This window comes from Ranitomeya imitator, chromosome 5 (genome assembly GCF_032444005.1).
Source record: "Ranitomeya imitator isolate aRanImi1 chromosome 5, aRanImi1.pri, whole genome shotgun sequence".
NCBI lineage: Eukaryota > Metazoa > Chordata > Amphibia > Anura > Dendrobatidae > Ranitomeya > Ranitomeya imitator.
Window position 1 is genome coordinate 503,196,825 of NC_091286.1, and position 20,270 is coordinate 503,217,094.

General features: G+C 41.8%; 1 protein-coding gene across 1 annotated transcript in view; it reads right to left on the reverse strand.

Moving 5' to 3' along the window:
- Positions 1 to 19,882, reverse strand: part of LOC138638279 (vomeronasal type-2 receptor 1-like) — a 223,357-nt gene extending 203,475 nt beyond the window's left edge. The window contains exon 1 of the mRNA XM_069727455.1: positions 19,511 to 19,882. Within this exon, the coding sequence (XP_069583556.1) occupies positions 19,511 to 19,752 (242 nt within the window). The 5' untranslated portion in view covers positions 19,753 to 19,882. The remainder of the gene's footprint in view (positions 1 to 19,510) is intronic.
- Between the last annotated feature and the right edge of the window lie 388 nt (positions 19,883 to 20,270).

Below are 20,270 nucleotides of genomic sequence, written 5' to 3' on the forward strand. Positions count from 1 at the left end.
ACTAGCGCATGGCCGAGCGGCCATGCAAACCTTTTATAGCAGTAGCGCTCCGGGACCTTCCTGATGGTCCAATAGGAGCTGCAACAGGACCTGAGCATGTGACCTCCGACCTCTAATGGGAGGTCATGCCGGGGGCATGCTCAGTATGGGAAAAACAGGACTTAGTCCCAGAAAGGCCTGCTCGCTGCTGATCAGTGCTGGCTACAAAAGCAAAGCCTGGAAAGGCAGCAGTAACTATTTGCACAGTATCAGCTTGAGCCAGACGCTGGGACTGATGTCTCTGCTGAGCAGGTTCCACTGTGGTTTGAGGAAAATGGTAGGCCACAGCGGACATGGTTCGAGATTCCCCCTGTGCACCGGTGGCAACTCGACATCTAACACACCTTCCTTCCCTCAGTAACACTATTGAAGATGAGATGTGGCTGGGTCTTACCGCATGACAATTACCCAAAACACACACAGCCATGGCAACTAAGGGGAATTTCAAGGTCCTGTAGTGGCCTAGTCAGTCTCCAGACTGAACCGAATAGAAATTTTTTTTAAGATTATGTCTCTCACAGTTGAAGTTTACCTATGATAAAAATTACAGACGACCTCTCCATTCTTTTTAGGTGGGATAACTTACAAAATCAGCAGTGTATCAAATACTTATTTTCCCCACTGTATAAACCAGGATATGGCCCAGGATAAGGACATATAAACCAGGAAATAAGATATGTATACCAGGTTGGGGCCCAGGATAAGGGACATATATACCAGAATGGAGGATATATATACATACCAGGATTGGGGGCTCCCAGTTCAAATCTTGCACTGGGGTCCATAGGACTCTAGTTACGCCACTGCACAGTCCAGTACAGTATATATAGGCCTACCTCCAAGGTGGACATTAGTAATTACTTTTTCTGGGTTATAATGAGTTTGATAAACGTAAATGGGTTGTCCCAGAAACATTTTAATTAACAGAGCTTGGATAGGGATGAGCAGACTCATGGATGTCCGGGTTCGTTAAGTTCGAATAAACTGTATTTCAAAGTTTGGTATGTGAACTTGACCCCGAACCCAATAGATGTTAATGGAGACTTGAACTTCGGTGCTTAAGGCTATGTGCACACGTAGTCTGGGTCCACTGCGGATTTTTCCGCAGCGGATTCCAGCAGAATTGATAAATCCACAGTGGAAAACCTTTGCGGATTTATCGCGGATTTACCGCGGTTTTCCTGTGGTTTCCACTGCGGATTTACAACTGCGATTTTCTATAAGGGCAGTTGCAAATCCGCAGGAAAGAAGTGACATGCTGCGGATTGTAAACCGCTGCGTTTCCGCGCGTTTTTTTCTGCAGCATGTGCACAGCATTTTTTTTTTACCATACGTTTACATTGAACTGTAAACGCAGGGGAAACTGCTGCGGATCCGCAGCTGCGGAAACGCTGCAGATCCGCAGCAAAATCCGCATCGTGTGCACATCTGACCAGCATCACTTTATGTGATAATAATTCTGGAACACTTCAACATATCCCAGTCATTTTGAGATTGTTTTTATCGTCACACATTATACTTTATTATAATGGTAAATTTAGGTCGATATATTTTGTGTTTATTTATAAAAAATATTAGAAATATGTGAAAAATGTTAAAAAATTAGCAATTTTCTAACTTTGAATGATTATCCCTTTAATCCAGATAGTCATACCGCAGAAAAACACTAATAAATAACATTTGCATTATGTATGCTTTACATCAGCACCATTTGTAAAATGTTCTTTTATTTTGTTAGCATTTTAGGAGGTTTAAAAATGTAGCAGCAATTTTTCATTTTTTCAAGGAAATTTACAAAATTTTATTTTTTAGGGACCTATCCATATTTGAAGTGCCTTTAGGGGTCCCATATATTGGGAAACCCCCAAAAGTTATACCATTTTAAAAACAGCACCCCCTGACATATTGAAAACTGCTGTCAGGTCGTTTATTAACCCTTCAGGTGATTTTCAGGAATTAATGCAAAGTGGCATGATAGAAATGAAAAAGTGTATTTTTACCAACTAAATGCCTTTAACTTCTGATCAGATTACTATAGCCGCCAGACTCTAAAGCTGCTATTCGGTCATGAATTGCCATCGCAAACATCAGGACCACACAATCATGATCTGAGGACACCATTTGGGATAAAGAGTAAGCCCCCACACTCTGTTAACCATTTATATGAAGTAGTCACTATTGACAGCAGCATCTAAGGGGTTAAACAGATTTGGATGGTGCAAACACTGCTCATGGCTGATGAAGCAAGTTGTCAGCTATAGTATACAGCTGACAACTGCTGGATTGTCACCTGTATGGGGAGTCTATTCTCTTATATCTCAGGTCAGTTAAAAGACGTATCGGCGGTCATTAACGGGTTGAAATGGTTGTAAAATGGTCATAGTAAGGGCTAAGGGGCTGTAAAAGGAAGCAAAATGGGGTTTAGAGAAGGACAATTGCCCTGCATACATTTGTAGATAGAAAAATGACTTAAATTAGCAGAATAAAAAATAATAAAATAAATAATAATCTTGAATCAGCAGGTAGAGGTCCAAGTCAAAGAGGAGGTGGTGGTGGTGGAGGTGGACGTGGCGGTGTATGTGGAAGGGCAGGGGAGGAGGTGTTCAACACTGTTTTTATGTTGTTTTATGTTTTATTGTTTGTTTTTATTGTTTTTTGTTGGTGTGGTTAGGAAACTGATTTAAAAAAACATAGGAAAATGACTTAAAATAACATAGAATAAAAAAATATAAAAAATAACAATCTAGAACCAGGAGATGGAGGTCAAAGTGGAGTAGGTAGAGGGGGTAGAGGTGGATGTAGTGATGTAGATGGAAAAAGAAGGGGAGGAGGTAGCCAACACTGTTTTTGAGGGTTTTGGGGGGGCTGTTGTTTTTTAGGGAACTGACTTAAAAGAACAGAATTTAAAAAAAAAAAAAACATAACAACCTAAAACCAGGAGATGGAATTTCAACTGGAGGAGCAGGTGGAGATGGACATGCGGGTGTAGGTGGAAGAGGCAGGGGAGGAGGTATCCAACACTGTTTATGTGTACTGTTTTTTTTAGGGAACTGTTACTGAGTGTTTTTGTTTTTTGTTTGTTTTTTGCATGTTGAGAACATTTAGCATGCAAACCACGCATTTCTTGTCGTCAACACATTGGCTTAAGAAATGCCATGCCAGGAAGTTTCTTTGTGCTGGCATTGGTTTAGTCATTTTCTAAGCACGATGGGCAATAGCAGATGACATTTTGGCTAGAGGCTTTCTGCTGGGGCTCAGACCGCTTGGCTGATTTGCAAGGGGGTGAAGTGGAAGGCAGATGACCATGGTCCTTCGGTTCCAACTCTGCAGGGGACCGGGTGGAAGATAATGTGAAGGACCTGGAGGCACGGTCAGACTTCCACTCTAACACTGCCTCACCATGTTCTAGCCTCACCACTCGTGTACGGTACTCAGCCCTATGAAATGGCACAGAAGGTCCTGTTGCCTGCATGCACCAGAGGAGGGTATTTCAAGTGAGCACACAGCAGGCACAGAACGACCACGCCCTCTCCAGCAGCACCCAAGCCACAAACTTGCCCCCTATTTGATGCTCTCCTCATTTTTAGTGGTTTTTATGCACCGTACTCTTACACACACGAGTGCAGAGTAGAACAATTTGTTTTTAAGCACAATAATCCCACAGACACAGATAAATAGGGGGAGTTGTCAATGTTTGTAGCGCCTCTAAAAAAGATATGTACATTGTACCCAAGGTACTAAAGTACCATCAGACACAGATGCAGATTTAAAAAAATGTTTTAATGCACAGTACTCCCACAGACACAGGTTCATATTAGAAAAATTTGGTATAAAGCACAGTACTCCCATAGACATGAGTGCAAAGCAAAAAAATTTGTATTTACGCACAGTACTCCCACAGACTTGGGTGCAGAGCAGAATAATTTGTCGTTATGCACACTACTCCCACAGACACAGGTGCAAAACAGAATGTGACGCCCAGGAGACCGGGATACCAAGCACCGGACCAATGGGGTCTGTCTCTTAAGGGGGATGTCACGGGTGGCTTGATCCGGTGCTGTGGCCTCAGGCAATGCACAGTGTAAGGGTTATCGTGAGGGAGCAGGTACTTACTTGATCAGCAGCAGGTTCTCCCAGCGGTGATGATCCTGATCCTGGATAGATGGCTATTGTCCAAATGAAAGACTGAGGCACTGAAACGTTTAACCAGTTTACTTTAACATAAAGGGGTTTACAACCAGTCCTGTCACCGGAGTCTGTATGGGAACTCTGAGTTACTTTGACCCTGCCGGGGTCTTCGCCTCTTATTGTACGCAATTTCTGTGTGGCCCTGCTGCTGTATGTGAACTGGCTGCCGGCCCAATCTGTCCCCTCCGGGTCCTGGTTCGACGGGCAACCCGAGTCCTTTTATCAGCTTACCCCCTCCGGGAGTACCGCTGAACTCTGTGTCTGTTGCTGCGTCCGGCCCTAGTGAAGCTGATATCACCTCACGTTTTTCCGGTTGCTGTATTATATATAATGAATACAGCCACGGATCCGGTATCCATCTTTGCGCCTGTTCTGGGTAGTGATTAATGCTACCCGGTTCTCACAATGTCCTTTTTCTCTGTCCCTCTTCTCCTCAGGCCGGTGATTTGGGCCTGGAAACAGTCACAGGACTGTTGGAAATTCAGCTGTATGACCTCTCACTTTCAGCTCCTTAGCCCATCTGCCAGTTCTTCTCTCAGACCAGAATGGATCAAGGGGAGTCTCTGGAGCTCCCCCTTCTGGCCGGAGGTGGTAGTGCAGTCTTGCTATTTTAGTATTCGTATTTACTGTCAGTGACTATTTTTGTGGCAAATACCCCTAGGGGTGCCACAAGAACAATTAGTTTTTATGCACAGTACTCCCACAAACACAAGTGCAGAGTAGAAAAATGTGTTTTTACAAACAGCACTCCTACAGACACAGGTGCAGAGTAGAACAATTTGTTTATAGGCACACTACTCCCACAGACAAGGTTGCAGAGTAGAGACGTTTGTTTTTACTCACAGTATTCCCACAGACACTGATACAGATTAGAAAAATTTGTTTTTACTCACAGTACTCCCAAAGACACAATGCAGATTAAAAAAAAATGTTTTAAGTAATAAAACTGGACTGGGCTTCCACGTAATTTTAATAACCAGCAGATGGAAAGCCCACAACTGGGGGATGATTTTACTTATCTGGGAAAGGGGACAATATCCCCAAAGATTCCCAGGATATTATTAACAGCTTACAGCTGTTTGCTTAGCCTTTACTGGTTAGTTTACGGGAACCTCAGAAAATAAATGATGTAGGGTCCCCCTATAGATTCTAACCAGTAAAGACTAAACAGACTGTGGATTGATATTAAAAGCCTGGAAAGGGGCCAGGGATATTGTGCCCCCTCCCAGGATACCAACATCAACCCTTAGCCGCCCCAGAAATTACGCATTCATAAGATCTTATTGCACCATTTCTGGGGCCACTGAGAACTGATGTTATTAGCGTGGGAGGGGAGCCAATATCACTGGCCCCTTTCCAGGCTATTAATATCAGTCCACAGTTCTCTGTTTAGCCTTTGCTGGTTATAATTTATAGAATTTATAGGGGCACATCATTTTTTCCTGGGGTTCCCGTAAACTAACCAGTAAAGGCTAAGCAAACAGCTGTAAGCTGTTATTAATATCCTGGGAACCTTTGGGGATATTGCACCTTCCCTGGCTATTCACTGTATAATTGGCTGAATTATGCTACAGTAATAGACAGTGCTTATTAGTGGTTTTCCATTGCAGCATGTGAGTTGAGTGTGAGTAGGTGAACCCTACAGTACTTTTTGGTCTGTCTTAAAGTTGGGTCCTCATCTCCTTTCTCCAATCTTCTCCCGAATCTTCTCCTGAAGATTGATTTTTCATACCAGCGGAATCATCACACTGCTGGTCTGACCTTTGTCTATTCTGATGCCGCAAGCAGACACAGTCTTTCCTATTGCAGCATGGGAGTACAGATTTGACATGTGTCTAGGAAACTGGCTACTTCTGATAGACTATAGAATTAAAAATCCATCCATTCTTGAGAACGGAGACGATTTTTAATAGTAAGTCAATGCAAATTTGTTTTTACAAGTACTTTGTAATTTTAACCGATTTATGAACATGAGATATCCCGAGTGTCACAGCCTCAGAGATATTTATGAAGTTGCCACACTCGGATTGGGAGACCTTCAGCCAGTCCTTCAATTACGGTCCGTGCTTGAGCCAATTTGCACGGACCTCTGAATGAGTCTGAAGTAGATGTCTCTCTATGTTTTTCTGTTTTTATAAATCCCAATCATTTTATTATAAAACCTATCATTTCCACTGTGGTAGGAGCCTGTACTTGTGAGTATATTGTAATGAGCTTTAAACATTAAAGGGGATGTGCCACAATGGACACATATCAACTTCCCGCATGATAGCTGTTAAACATTTGATTGCCATTAGCTGATTTCATTAGCACTATAGACATTCAATGTATCAGCATGGTGGACATCTGATTACTGCACCAGGCAAAATTCTCACTGTGATCATGCAGGGGTCATTTTAGTGATTAGTGGGAATCCCGGCAATCTGACTTTTTTACCTATTCTCTGTTTAGAAGATAAATATCATTTGTGGGAAAACCCCATTAAATGATGAAATAGTGACTTTATAACAGATATCACAACATATGGCTCATCCAAAATCGGCTCTCCTGAACTTCATTCAGGGATGAAGGATATGGTAGACTTTTTATAGACAAGAATGGTGGAAGTGCCTTATCCCACCTTTTTATTTGAGGGTTATCCTTTCTGATTATAGAGCTGATGGAGCGCCCAGTCAGGGCTGTGGGGTACTCGGTACCGGGTCCTGCAGTTCACAGGGGGATGTCACGTGGCTGACCCGGTCCGTGGGTCAGGTAACCTGCAATTAGCTGTCCTGTCGGTCTCTGAAATAAGACTTAGAGGTCCTTACTCCCTTCGTGTTCCGGCTACCGGGATTCTGCGACTCAGAAGGAGGCAGCCTGAGCGGGGCTGGTCCCCTTCTGGTATCCTCTCCTTTGCTTCGACTTCCTTCACACTCACTGCAATACAATTCTGCCTTTCAATGTCTCTTTCTAGGAGCTGCAGCTCTGAGGGCATGCACAGCTCCGTTGACCTGTCCTCCTCAGACTCTGGTCTAGAACTAACTAACTTTCCCTACAGACTACCAGTTATATATATATATATGGGGAGTGACATTATAAATAGGAGCAGAAGCTCCCCCTGGTGGCCTGGAGTGTGAATGTGTTGCATGTTTGTGATACCTTGATGCAGTTATCCTTCTTTGCCTCCAAACGTAGCATCACTCTCCCTGAGAGGAAAGCAATACCACTGCGACGACCAGGACCCTGGGGTGCCGCACTGAGGTTATTAGGATAGAATCTCACCTGAATATCACAGCTGTTGCTGCCGTTACTCTACCTGTCAATAACACTTAACATATTTAACCATCTGGTCCAATTTACTTTTCTCTCATGCAAATCGAACATTAATTATAAGCTTCAATCTATGGTAAGAAAGATGAAACTACCAAAATATGGCTATATTGCATTGCAGTAATAGGCACCTACTCATGGCTCCTGAAATTTTTCACACCCTACTGTTATGCTGTATTAAGAATACCAGGTTCATAGCACTACTGAGAGTAGATCTGAAATTATCAATGATGGTTGTAAATGTCATGGTAAAATATTTAACAGTGTTTGCATACCAAGGTTAATAATGGGTGCCTAGTTTGCAAAAAATAATATAAAAATGAAGTGCATTGAAATTTGATGTTTCACAAAAATTACCCCATAATGTTGTCCCTGCAGACATAGCAATATACTGTGAGGCAGTGACTTGTGTCACAGGTAAGGGTCACTGTGTGTTCTCCCCAGGTTGTGCATGGAGATGGATGAAGTTCATAGGTGTGCATGGCAGTCACGGATTTCCGGTCTGGGTTTTCCATGTGGCTGAAAGCCACAGGTTTGTTTGTTAAAAACCCTGCAGTCCCTGCAGTAAGGATTATGGGTGTGTCAGGTGTAACGTCAGTGTCAGTCTGGTGTGTGCTGTTGTGCAGAGCAGAGGCCTGCAGATCACTGTCTGTCTGTGTGAAGCAGCACAGGCCACCGGAGCCAGCAGCTATGGCAGCAGAATAGCCTGGTACCCGCAGCATACACAGCGATGCAAGTTGTCCATGGTAACTGGTCTCGGATGTGGACAGTCACCAAATTAGGGTCAGAGTGTAATCCCAATAGGCTCCCCCTAGAGGTATTGGCAGGAGAGACTGAAAACATTGTTTTGGGCGGGGATGTCACAGAGTCATACGGATGCCCTGTCTCACGTCCATACGTGGTAACAAGTGTTCAACACCACAGATATGAACAGGGGGGAGGATATGTGAGGCAGTGACTTGTGTCACAGGTAGGGGTCGCTGTGTGTTCCCCCCAGGTTGTGCAAGGAGATGGATGAAGTCCATAGGTGTGCATGGCAGTCACGGATTTCCGGTCTGGGTTTTCCATGTGGCTGAAAGCCACAGGTTTGTTTGTTAAAATTCCTGCAGTAAGGGGTATGGGTGAGTCAGGTGCCAGGTGCAACGCCAGTGACAGTCTGGTGTGTGCTGCTGTGCAGAGCAGAGGCCTGCAGATCACTGGCTGTCTGTGTGAAGCAGCACAGGCCAGTGGAGCCAGCAGCTATGGCAGCTGAATAGCCTGGCACCCGCAACGTACATAGCGATGCAAGTCGTCCATGGTAACTGGTATCGGATGTGGACACTCCTGTGCCCGGAGGTGCTGGAGGTGGAAGTCCTGTGCCCGAAAGAGTCGGATGTGGACAGTCCTGTGCCCAGAGGTGTACCGGAGGTGGATGTCCTGTGAACGAAAGAGAACAGGCATGTGTAACGATTGCAAACAGGTGGATATGGTGCCCGGCTGCTATCCGGAGGATATCCTGGGCTGTGTACGGCTGTGTGAGTAAAGAGACTGTGATACAGCGATGCAGGACACCCACCGGAACTAGTGAGAGGAGAACTGGCATGTGTAGTGTCTGCAACATGTAAAGCTGGAAAACTGGGAAACTGGACAAAGGGAAGTCTGGCCTGTTTAGAGACTGCAATCTAAAGCCATATGATGTGTAGTGCTATGAAATGGGCACTGAGATTAGATGCAACTGTGTGTATTGAATGTGTACTATAAAATGAAATGCATCTTTATGTGTGAAGTAACACATTAAAGAGACTTTTGTGTTTGACCTTTGTGGGTCACTGCCTCTTCACTGCTAAGGTGCTACCGCAGCATTACAATACTTTAAAAAAAACTCAATGTGTAAAATGTATATGCTGCAATCCAGAGGCAGACATATTATTGCTGCAGCCTGTGCAGTTGCACAAGATGGTTGTAAATGTCATGGTAAAATATTTAACAGTGTTTGCATACCAAGGTTAATAATGGGTGCCGAGTTTGCAAAAAATAATATAAAAATGAAGTGCATTGAAATTTGATGTTTCACAAAAATTACCCCATAATGTTGTCCCTGCAGACATAGCAATATACTGTGAGGCAGTGACTTGTGTCACAGGTAAGGGTCACTGTGTGTTCTCCCCAGGTTGTGCATGGAGATGGATGAAGTTCATAGGTGTGCATGGCAGTCATGGATTTCCGGTCTGGGTTTTCCATGTGGCTGAAAGCCACAGGTTTGTTTGTTAAAAACCCTGCAGTCCCTGCAGTAAGGAGTATCGGTGTGTCAGGTGTAACGTCAGTGTCAGTCTGGTGTGTGCTGTTGTGCAGAGCAGAGGCCTGCAGAGTACTGTCTGTCTGTGTGAAGCAGCACAGGCCACCGGAGCCAGCAGCTATGGCAGCAGAATAGCCTGGTACCCGCAGCATACACAGCGTTGCAAGTTGTCCATGGTAACTGGTCTCGGATGTGGACAGTCCTGTGCCCGAGGTGTACTGGAGGCAGATGTCCTGTGACCGAAAGAGGACTGGCATGTGTAACGATTGCAAACAGGTGGATATGGTGCCCGGCTGCTATCCGGAGGATATCCTGGGCTGTGTACGGCTGTCTGAGTAAAGAGACTGTGATACAGCAATGCAGGTAACCCACAGGAACTAGTCAGAGGAGGACTTGCGTGTGTAGTGTCTGCAACATGTATGCCCTGTTTGGGGACTTTAATATGGCGTGTGGTCGCCCAGGGAATCTGGACAAAGGGAAGCCCGGCCTGTTTAGGGACTGCAATCTAAAGCCATATGATGTGTAGTGGCTATGAAACGGGTACTGTGACGAGATGCAGCAACTGTGTGTATTGAACGTGTACTATAAAATGCTATGCACCTTTATGTGTGAAGTAACACATTAAAGAGACTTTTGTGCTTGACCTTTGTGGGTCACTGCCTCTTCACTGCTAAGGTGCTACCACAGCATTACAATACTTTAAAAAAAACTCAATGTGTAAAATGTATATGCTGCAATCCAGAGGCAGACATATTATTGCTGCAGCCTGTGCAGTTGCACAGGGGACCAAGAGGTAAGGGGACCTCTACTACATTCAAAGAAGGTGAAATTGTTCATTGGGATGAGCTATTCGACTGCAGCGGGTCTATATATTGTTCTTGCACAGGGGCTCTGTTATGTCTGTGTTTGTCAATGTTGTAATCCTATAGTGTATGAATATGATGCACAGAAATACAGATTTGCAGTGGCGATAAACTGCACTTCTTTGATATGTCATAATGACTTGTCAAAACTGTAAAGGAAGGGGTAAATGTGCAAAGACAATAGTAAAACCAAAGGGCAGAAGCGCTCAGTCAGGTGCTGGTCTCCTCAGAGTCTGAAGACAAGCTCAATAGGATATTTATGACCCCATTTAAAATCTCTGAGGAGAATAGAAGCCAAAAAGGCAGATTTGGCTGCCAATCGAGTAAGAGCCTATAGAGGTGTGTGAACATATCCTCCTGATCCATTGTATGTCCTGCTGGAATATGCCAGTAATCTAGAATCTGTATTGTGGTGAAGTTCTGAACCCAAACTTACATCACCACAGAACTGTATGGCAATCTAAGTGCAGTTGAGATGACACACATCAAGTTGTACAGTGATAATATAGACACGAAATGTGACAGAATTGGAAACATAAACCCCTTATCAAGCCCCAAGGCAACATCTGTAAAGGTATCTTTAAATAGTACCAGATTAGCATGTTCAAGTATTTAGCTGGGCTATGCCATAATACATTTCCAACAAGAGAAAAATGAGTCCAGAAGAGCTCAATAAAACTCACAATCTTTTATTTCAAACAAATTAAAAAACATAGTGAGGTTCCAAAATTTGGTCACTGATGAAAAAAGTGATGACAGTGGTTCGACAACTCTCATTACCAGTGAGCGTTTCCAAATTACTCCTCATTAGTCCAGTTGTATGTCTCATGTGTCGGACATGCTGTCAGCATTACAACCACGCAGGCGTGGTCATGACATCAGACAAAAAGGAGAAAGCAGGGTAAGTGTGTGTGCACATGATGTCCTTTAGACGGCAGCGTACCCACTAAGTTTTTGACGCAGAAGATGCTTCAGGAAAATAGTGATTTTCCTAAAGCATTTTTATTGAAAAATTTTTCTGACATTTTTGTATGTCCCTTGGTCCCTAATTTACCTCAGTTTTTCCACTAGCATAAAATTTGCAAAAATTCATAATTTTTGACACCAGAAAACTGGTTCATAAACCTTCGTACATACCACATATAGACAACCAAAAATGAAAAAAAAAACTTAAAAAGTTGCTTTTGTTTGTATGCATTAAAAATCAAGTGTAAACCTAACATAATGTAACACTGCAATCCTATATAACACATGCGGTCTGGATGGCAAGATTTCCATTACAGCATTGCTGTCCACCCTGAATCTATCCTCTGATGAACCCCTTATCCTACATGTGAGGGGAGAATTAGGTCAGGATGGGGTCCTCTAACATAAGTCTATCATCTAAATTTACTATTATAGACAATTGGCCTGCTTTCCTGTACTTACTGTGTACTAATTCTAATGTGGACATGCTGATGGTTTATGTTAAAGTCTGGCATTGCTAATTGATGATATTGTGACAAGCACTGACCTTTGAAGCGCTTGCGTTTATGGATAACAACTTTGCATTTACAGCTCGGGCAAAAATTAAGAGACCACTGCTAAATGTTCAGTTTGTCTGATTTTTCTCTTTATGGGTATATTTTTGAGTAAAATGTAAAGTGTTCATTTATTCTATAAACTTCTGACAACATGTCTCCAAATTTCTAAGCAATAAATTTTGCATTTTTTTCTGAAAAGGAGAAATGGTCAAAATTAAAACAAAACAAAACAGTGCTTTCAGATCTCAAATAATGCAAAGAAAACAAATTCATAATCATTTAGAAACAACAATACTAATGTTTTAACTCAGTTCAGAGTTCAGGAATCAATATTTTGTGGAATAACCATGATTTTTAATCACAGCTTTCATACGTCTTGGCATGCTTTCCAGTCTTTCACACTGCTTCTGCGTCAAAAAAATAAGCAGTTCTTCTTTGTTTGATGGCTTGTGACTATCCATCATCCTCTTGATTACATTCCAGAGATTTTCAATGGGGTTCAGGTCTGGAGATTGGGTTGTACATGACAGGGTTTTGATGTGGTGGTCTCTTAATTTTTGCCAGAGCTGTATATATAAAAAAAAGATTCAAATCACTTACTCGATCTAATATTCATCTGACATGATGTATGTACATATATTTGATCTGTATTCAGCACCTATGTAGATGCATATTCGGGAGATATATGTACTGGGCACCTTATTTAACAGCATTTGGTGTCTGTATATATGTTCTTAAGATTTATTAATCCAATCCTACTATTCAGCCAAGCACAGTATATACAAAAATTTGTTATAGCACTTAAGCACTTTATTTGGGTGTTGGTGGAAGCATTTTAGGGAGGTGTACTGAGGGTCAAATAGCGACATCCTACACTGAGCGGGGGAGCCAAATCGAACTGTTAGGGTGCCAACCTCCTCTGCCAGTATGGGTAACTAAGGGTAAGATACTTCCCTTTGGTAATTTCCTGTATTTAATTAATTGTGTTGAACATACTGACCTGGCGATATATACTTTTTATGACCCATTTTTTGTCCTGATAGGCATTATATATTTTTTTCACTTTATTTTTAACTAATGCAAATAAAAGTTATTTTTAAGGGTTCTTTTCTTTTTGGTTTTCTGTGATTTATAAACCTTTGTCCACATTATTTAGGTTTTCTAAATATCACATATGTCTCCCAGCCTCTAGCTACTCTGGCAGGGACTTTTATATTTATTTAGGGCTCATTTAGGCGAGTCTATAATCGTTCCATGTGCTGCCCATGGGCGCCATGGATCGCACACAGAGAGCACATGGACCCATTATAACCTGTAGTAGCATGCACTACTTTGGCCCGTTTTACGGACCACAATAATGCTTTCAATGTGAAGACAGCATCAGCACCAGTTCACAATGTGGACAAGAATACAGAGCTGCACAGAAGCTGAACCATTATCTGCCCTATGTTAAACACAGTAAAGCCAAATAAAAAAAACACAATATTTTATGCTAAGAGGGCCCTTTAAAATATGATAATGATAGATCGGTTGTGAGTTGGCACTAATAATTCCACAGTAATCAATTTAATGTGTCATCAAGTCTTCACACACGCACGCACGCACAGTACATACTATCTTCCTCCTTTAATTTCTAGAGGAGAAGGGAAATTAATAGCCTCTATCTTTATATAGTTAAAAACAATACTTGAAGGACCATATGGATCTATTAGGCTAAGTTCCCAAGACGAGTATTTGATGTTTTGTTCTGATGTGTATTTTTGTGCACAAAAGACACAACAAATTACAGTTCCTGAAGAATGAATGAGATTTACATAAATCTCATGTCCACTTAGCGGAAAAAACGCAGATAAAAAACACAAGTGTCTTTAGTTCTTTTCTGCAATGATAGCACAATTTACACATGACTTAATAAAGTTTTATCAAAACTAAGTAATTCAGCAAAAAGGAAGTTTTTAAAACAAAGTTTACATTTAATGTAGGTTTACATCATGATTGGGAAGGTGTTCCCGCAAAACGACGTAAATTTGCGTCATGGCACTCATGCGGGCACAGGAGGAGCTGCACCAGCACCATTGCCGCTGGGAGTTCAGCATAAGCTATAGCCGAGATCCGGCTGTCCCTGCTAGGAGCACCACCCACACCACTTAACCCCTATTTGCAGCGATCGTTAGTGATAGCAGCATTTAGAAAGTTGGAAGAGGGAGGGGACTCCCTGTCATTTCAGATCGGCACCCCCACGACGTTATCATGAGGGCTCAATCGTTGCCATGGCCATGCTGAGAGCAAGGTCTAAGAGGCTTTTATCAGGGCAGCACTGACAGGTATAATGCAATACAATGCTTTATAACAGCGATCAAAGTGATAAAAGTTAAAGTTCCATAGATGAACTAAGTAAAAAAAGTTAAAAAAAAGTATTAAAAATGTGTAAAAATATTAAAAATAAAAAAATTGAATAAATAAATAAAAATGAAAAAAATATTAAAACAATAACTAGGTAAAAAAAAAAAAACTAAATAAAACAAATACCGTATATACTCGAGTTTAAGCCGAGAATTTCAGCCCATTTTTTAGGCTGAAATTGCCCCTCTCAGCTTATACTCGAGTCACTCCCAAGGGTCGGCAGGGGAGGTGGAGCGGCAGCTGTCTAATAATACTCACCTGCTCCTGGCGCAGTCCCTGCAGGTCCCTGGTTCTCCGGGTGCTGACAGCTTCTTCCTGTATTGGGCGGTCACATGGTACCACTCATTACAGTAATGAATATGGACCCGACTCCACTCCCATAAGGGTGGAGCGGCATATTCATTACTGTAATGAGCGGTACCATGTGACCGCTCAATACAGGAAGAAGCTGTCAGCGCTCGGAGAACCAGGGACGTGCAGGGACTGCGCCAGGAGCATGTGAGTATAACAGGGGCATATTCACCTGTCCCGCATTCCACCATCTGCGCCGCTCCATCTTCTGCGTCCTCTGCCCTCTGCAGTGACGCTTAGGTCAGAGAGCGCAATGACACGATTAGTGTGCGTCGCCCTCTGCCTGAACAGTCAGTGCAGAGGACGGGAAGATACAGCGGCGCCCAGCGGTGGAACGGGAAAGGTGAGTATAGCAAATGCTGGGGGCCTGAGCGACGAGAGGTGAGTATGTGACTTTTTTTATCGCAGCAACAGCATATTGGGCAAAAATCTCTATGGAGCATCTTATTGGGCCATGTGCAGTATTATATGGGGCAAATATTTCTATGGAGCATCTTATGGGGCCATGTGCAGCATTATATGGGGGCAAATATATCTATGGTGCATCTTATGGGGCCATGTGCAGCGTTATATGGGGCACATATCTCTATGGAGCATCTTATGGGGCCATAATCAGCATTTGTGCAGCATTATATGGGGATCTTATGGGGCCCATTATAAACTGTATGGAGCATTATATGAGGCGTATTCTGTATGGAGTATTATATGGGGCCCATCATGAACTGTATGGAGCATTATATGGGGCTCCTGATTCAATATGGATTTTCAAAAACACTTAAACTACTGATGTCTCAATTAATTTTACTTTTATTGGTATCTTTTTATTTTTGACATTTACCGGTAGCTGCTGCATTTCCCACCCTAGGCTTATACTCGAGTCATTAAGTTTTCCCAGTTTTTTGTGGCAAAATTAGGGGGGGTCGGCTTATACTCGGGTTGGCTTATACTCGAGTATATACGGTACAGATATTTTGTATTACCATGTACAGAATGCCCTATAAAACTGTCACATTAGTTAACGCCTTCAGTGAACACGTAACTTTTTTTAAATAAAAAACGTAGCAAAAAAAATGCTTTTTCATCATAATTCCAAAAAAGTGGAATAAAACATGACCAAAAAGTCAAGTGTAAATAAATATGGTATCACTGAAAACATCATCTTGTTCTACAAAAGCAAGCCACAACATAGCTCTGTAAGCAAAGAAATAAAAAAAGTTATAGCTCTCAGAATACAGTGATGCACAAACTATTCTTTTTTCTATAAAATAGTTTTTGTTCTTTAAAACCAGTAAGACATGAAAAAAAGTTATATAAATGTGGTATTGATGTAATCGTACTGACCAAAAGAATAAAGCTGTCTTATCATGTTTACCATATGGTGAACAGCATAAAAGAAAAAGAAAAAAAGCAATTCCTGAATTGCTGGTTCTTGTTTATTCTGTATCCCAAAAATTGGAATAGAAAGCGATAAAAAAAAGTCTTGTGCCCGAAAATGGCAATAATAAAAACAAATGTCAACTCATCCTGCAAAAAACATGCCCTCACATGACTCCATTGGCAGAACTATAGAAAAATTATAGCTCTCAGAAAATGCCAATGCAAAAACTTTATTTTACAAAAAAGTACCTTTTAGTGTGTGATAGCAGCCAAATATGAAAGAAGTATATAAATGTGGTATATCTTTAATCGCACCGACCCGAATAATAAATTTGTCTAATCACATATACCGCACCAGGAATGGCGGAAAAATAAATAAAGCAATTCTCGACCTGCTGCTGATTTGTTCATTCTGCTTCCCAGTAAATCTCGTATCACATGCATCCTGCACTCTGCGCTAAGCGCTAACATCTGGAGGTCTGTGTAAATCTCTGAAATATGTGATTCAGATGGAACCCCACATGAAAAGTACCCCATAATGAGGCACAGAGAGCATAAAAGCGTGATCAGCCACAGTTTTATGTAACTCTGAAAAGATGGACACAGCTAAACAGAGGCCAGATGGAGTCCAAAGTAACTCTGCTGCCTCATTACAATGAATGGGCCTATTAGGGTTTCATCTGCATCACATTATCATGGTGTTCACATGCTCATTACACCCCTAGATGTATGAAATGGGGGTGTAGTTTGTAAAATGGGATCAATTATGAGAGGTCCTGCTGCTCTGGCACATCAGGGGCTCTGAACTTCAATATGGCACTTCTTCTCTTCTGAGCTTTGCACTGTGCCTCAAAAGTAGTTTTTGACCACATATGGGGTATTGGCATACTTAGGATAAATTGCGCAACAAATTGTACCATTTATTTTCCCCTATTATCTCTTTTGAAAATTAAAAACTTGGGGTGAAAGCAACATTTTAGGGGAAAGATGGTTAATTGCCATTTATTAAAGCTATACAATTCTGTGAATGGCCTGCAGGTTAAAAATGCTCACTACACCTATAGATGAATTCCTAGCAAGGTGTAGTTTACAAAATGGGGTCACTTGTGAAGTTTTCTGATGTTTTGCCATGTCAGGGGCTCTTCAAATGTGACATGGCATATGCAATCTATTCCAGCCAAAATTGAGCTCCAGAATTCAGTTGGCGCTCCTTCCCATCGGAGCCCTTTCATGTGCCTAAACAGTTAGTTTTCCACCACATATGGAATATTGCTGTACTAAGGTGAAATTGCACAAGAAATTGTACAGTCCATTTTCTCCTTTTACCTTTGTAAACATTTGGGGAAAAACTAACATTTTTGAGGGAAAAATGTATCTTTTCATTTTCACGGTCAACGTTATAAAATTCTGTGAAGCACCTGTGGGTTTAAGGTACTCACCACACGTCTAGAGAAATTCCTTGTAGTTTCCAAAATGGGGTCATTTGTGAGGTTTTTCCACTGTTTGGGTGCATCATGGGTTCTGCAAACGCGACATGGCATCTGCAATCGCGACATGGCATCTGCAATCACGACATGGCATCTGCAATCGCGACATGGCATCTGCAATCGCGACATGGCATCTGCAATCTATTTCAGCCAATTTTGCACTTCAAAAATCAAATAGTGCTCTTTCCTTTCCGAGCCCAACCATGTGCCCAAACAGTAGTTTCCCACCACATATGGGGTATCTGTTTACTTAGGAGGAATTGCATAACACATTATACACTGAATTTTCTCCTGTTACCCTTGTGAAAATGAAAAATTTGAGGTTAGATCTACATTTTTGTGGGAAAAAGTAAAAATTTCATTTTTTTCCTTCCACATTGCTTTAATTCCTGTTAAGCATCTGAAGGGTAAATTAACTTGTTGAATGTGGTTTTGAGCACTTTGAGGGGTGCAATTTTGAAATGGTGTCAATTTGGGTATTTCCTGTTACATGGGCTCCTCATAAGTCACTTCAAATGTGATGTGGTCCCTAAGTTGCTGATAAACTTTTAACTGTTCTAACTTCCTAATAAAAAAGATTATGTTTGAAAAATGATGCTGATGTAAAGTAGACACGTGGCAAATGTTATTTATTACATATTTTGTGTGATAGAAATATCTGGTTTTAGGGCATAAAAATTAAAATGTTTGCCAAAATTCCGATAATTTCACAAATAAATGCAAAAAAACTACCTAAATTTACCACTAACATGAAGAAGAATGTGTCGTGAAAAACAATCTCAGAATCAGTGGGATACATTGGTCAGGAAGGTGAAAACAGGCTCTGGAGTGAAGGGGTTAAAACATGAAATGCCAAAGAGACAAAACCCACAGCTGAAAAACGCCTATTTAAAAGAACACAATAAAAAAATGCAAATAACCTTTATTAGCTAATTGGTGCTGAAATGCTCCAGAAAACCTGCAGCATCAAAAATGCACAATTCTCCTTGTAAGAACTTAGCCTTAGATAGCAGATGCGAACGTCAGCTATGACCTCCCTGAAGATGCTGCTATTTACCAGTTGCATCCCTGACTGACCAAATCTCACAAACTCTACAAGTCAGCAAAGAGTAAAATGTAAGATTCAAGTTCTAAATCATTATCAATTCATTAAAGTTATTTCACATTTAGGCTAGGTTCACATTGCGTTAGTGGGTGTCCGCTAACGGACTCCGTTACATGGCGCAATTGTCGCAATTAACGCTATGTAACGGATTCATTAGCGCACCCATTGACTGCAATGTGCTAACGGATCCCTAACGCATCGCAAACGTATGCCATTTTTGGCATGCGTCTGCGATGTGCCGTTAGTTTCTGACAGACCTCGAACGCTGCTTGCAGCGCTCAGGGTCCGTTCCTCGCTAGCGCAGATCGGGCAGCTGCGCTAGTGGGATTGCCAAACGCAATCCCTTTTTGGACATTGCGTTGGATACGCTAACGGATTGCGCTAACGCAATGTGAACCTAGCCTTATTGAATCCCTCCAATGTTTCTGCACTTTAGTGAATAACTAGTAAAACATTACTACATTTAAATGAATATATATATATTAGATAAGAATATAAAGAAGGGCTACTACCTGGTCGTCTTCTCTATATCATATCTATGATATATTCTTTGCAGCCTCTGCTAAGAAGTGATAACAGTTTAGACTTACCCTTCACATTTCGGGGATTTGGGTTCTTCCATGTCGGTGTCATTAGTCAAGATGGTCCGGAAGTGGAAGGGAAACATGCCGCCAATGATAAGTTCATGGTTCTTAGATTGTACAAATCCATGGAGGTCAAATTTTCCTATCAGCCTGCACTCTTGGCCATGCACCAAATTCTGGTTCTGTAGACATATGACCAAAGCCACCAATATATGGAACATCTTGTGGCTCCTTAGCTTGGTCGTCATGATGATGAGGATGATGATAAGAAAACACCGTTTTGATCAATATCTGAGGCTCTCAGTTAGTATCCGAGCTTTGCAATAATGACACTTTTACAGTTGGTGACCTGTAAAGGTATAACAGGGTGTGCCTGGGATAAGAAGGCCTGATGCTTCCTCACGCAGATCATGGCACATTTGTCAGTCAGGAGAGAAACAGCTGTCAGCAGGTAGTGATCCCGATGCTTCGCTGTTCATTATGTTAAATACACCTACAGGTATTCCTGAGGGATCCCTCTGCTTTCTTGACTGGCTAGAAACATAAGTCATGAATGAAAGGTTTAAAATATCAGATGTCACCTAAACATATGTTATATCAACCCTTGCAGCTACTGAAGATATTGCTATTGTTGGAGTCACACAGTCAGGCTTGTAAAGTTCAACATTTCAATAATATTATTACATTTGCAGATTGCTCATAATGCACTTTCCTAATATAATATTCAGTGAATTTATATGTGAACTTCACACTCCCCTCATGGAAG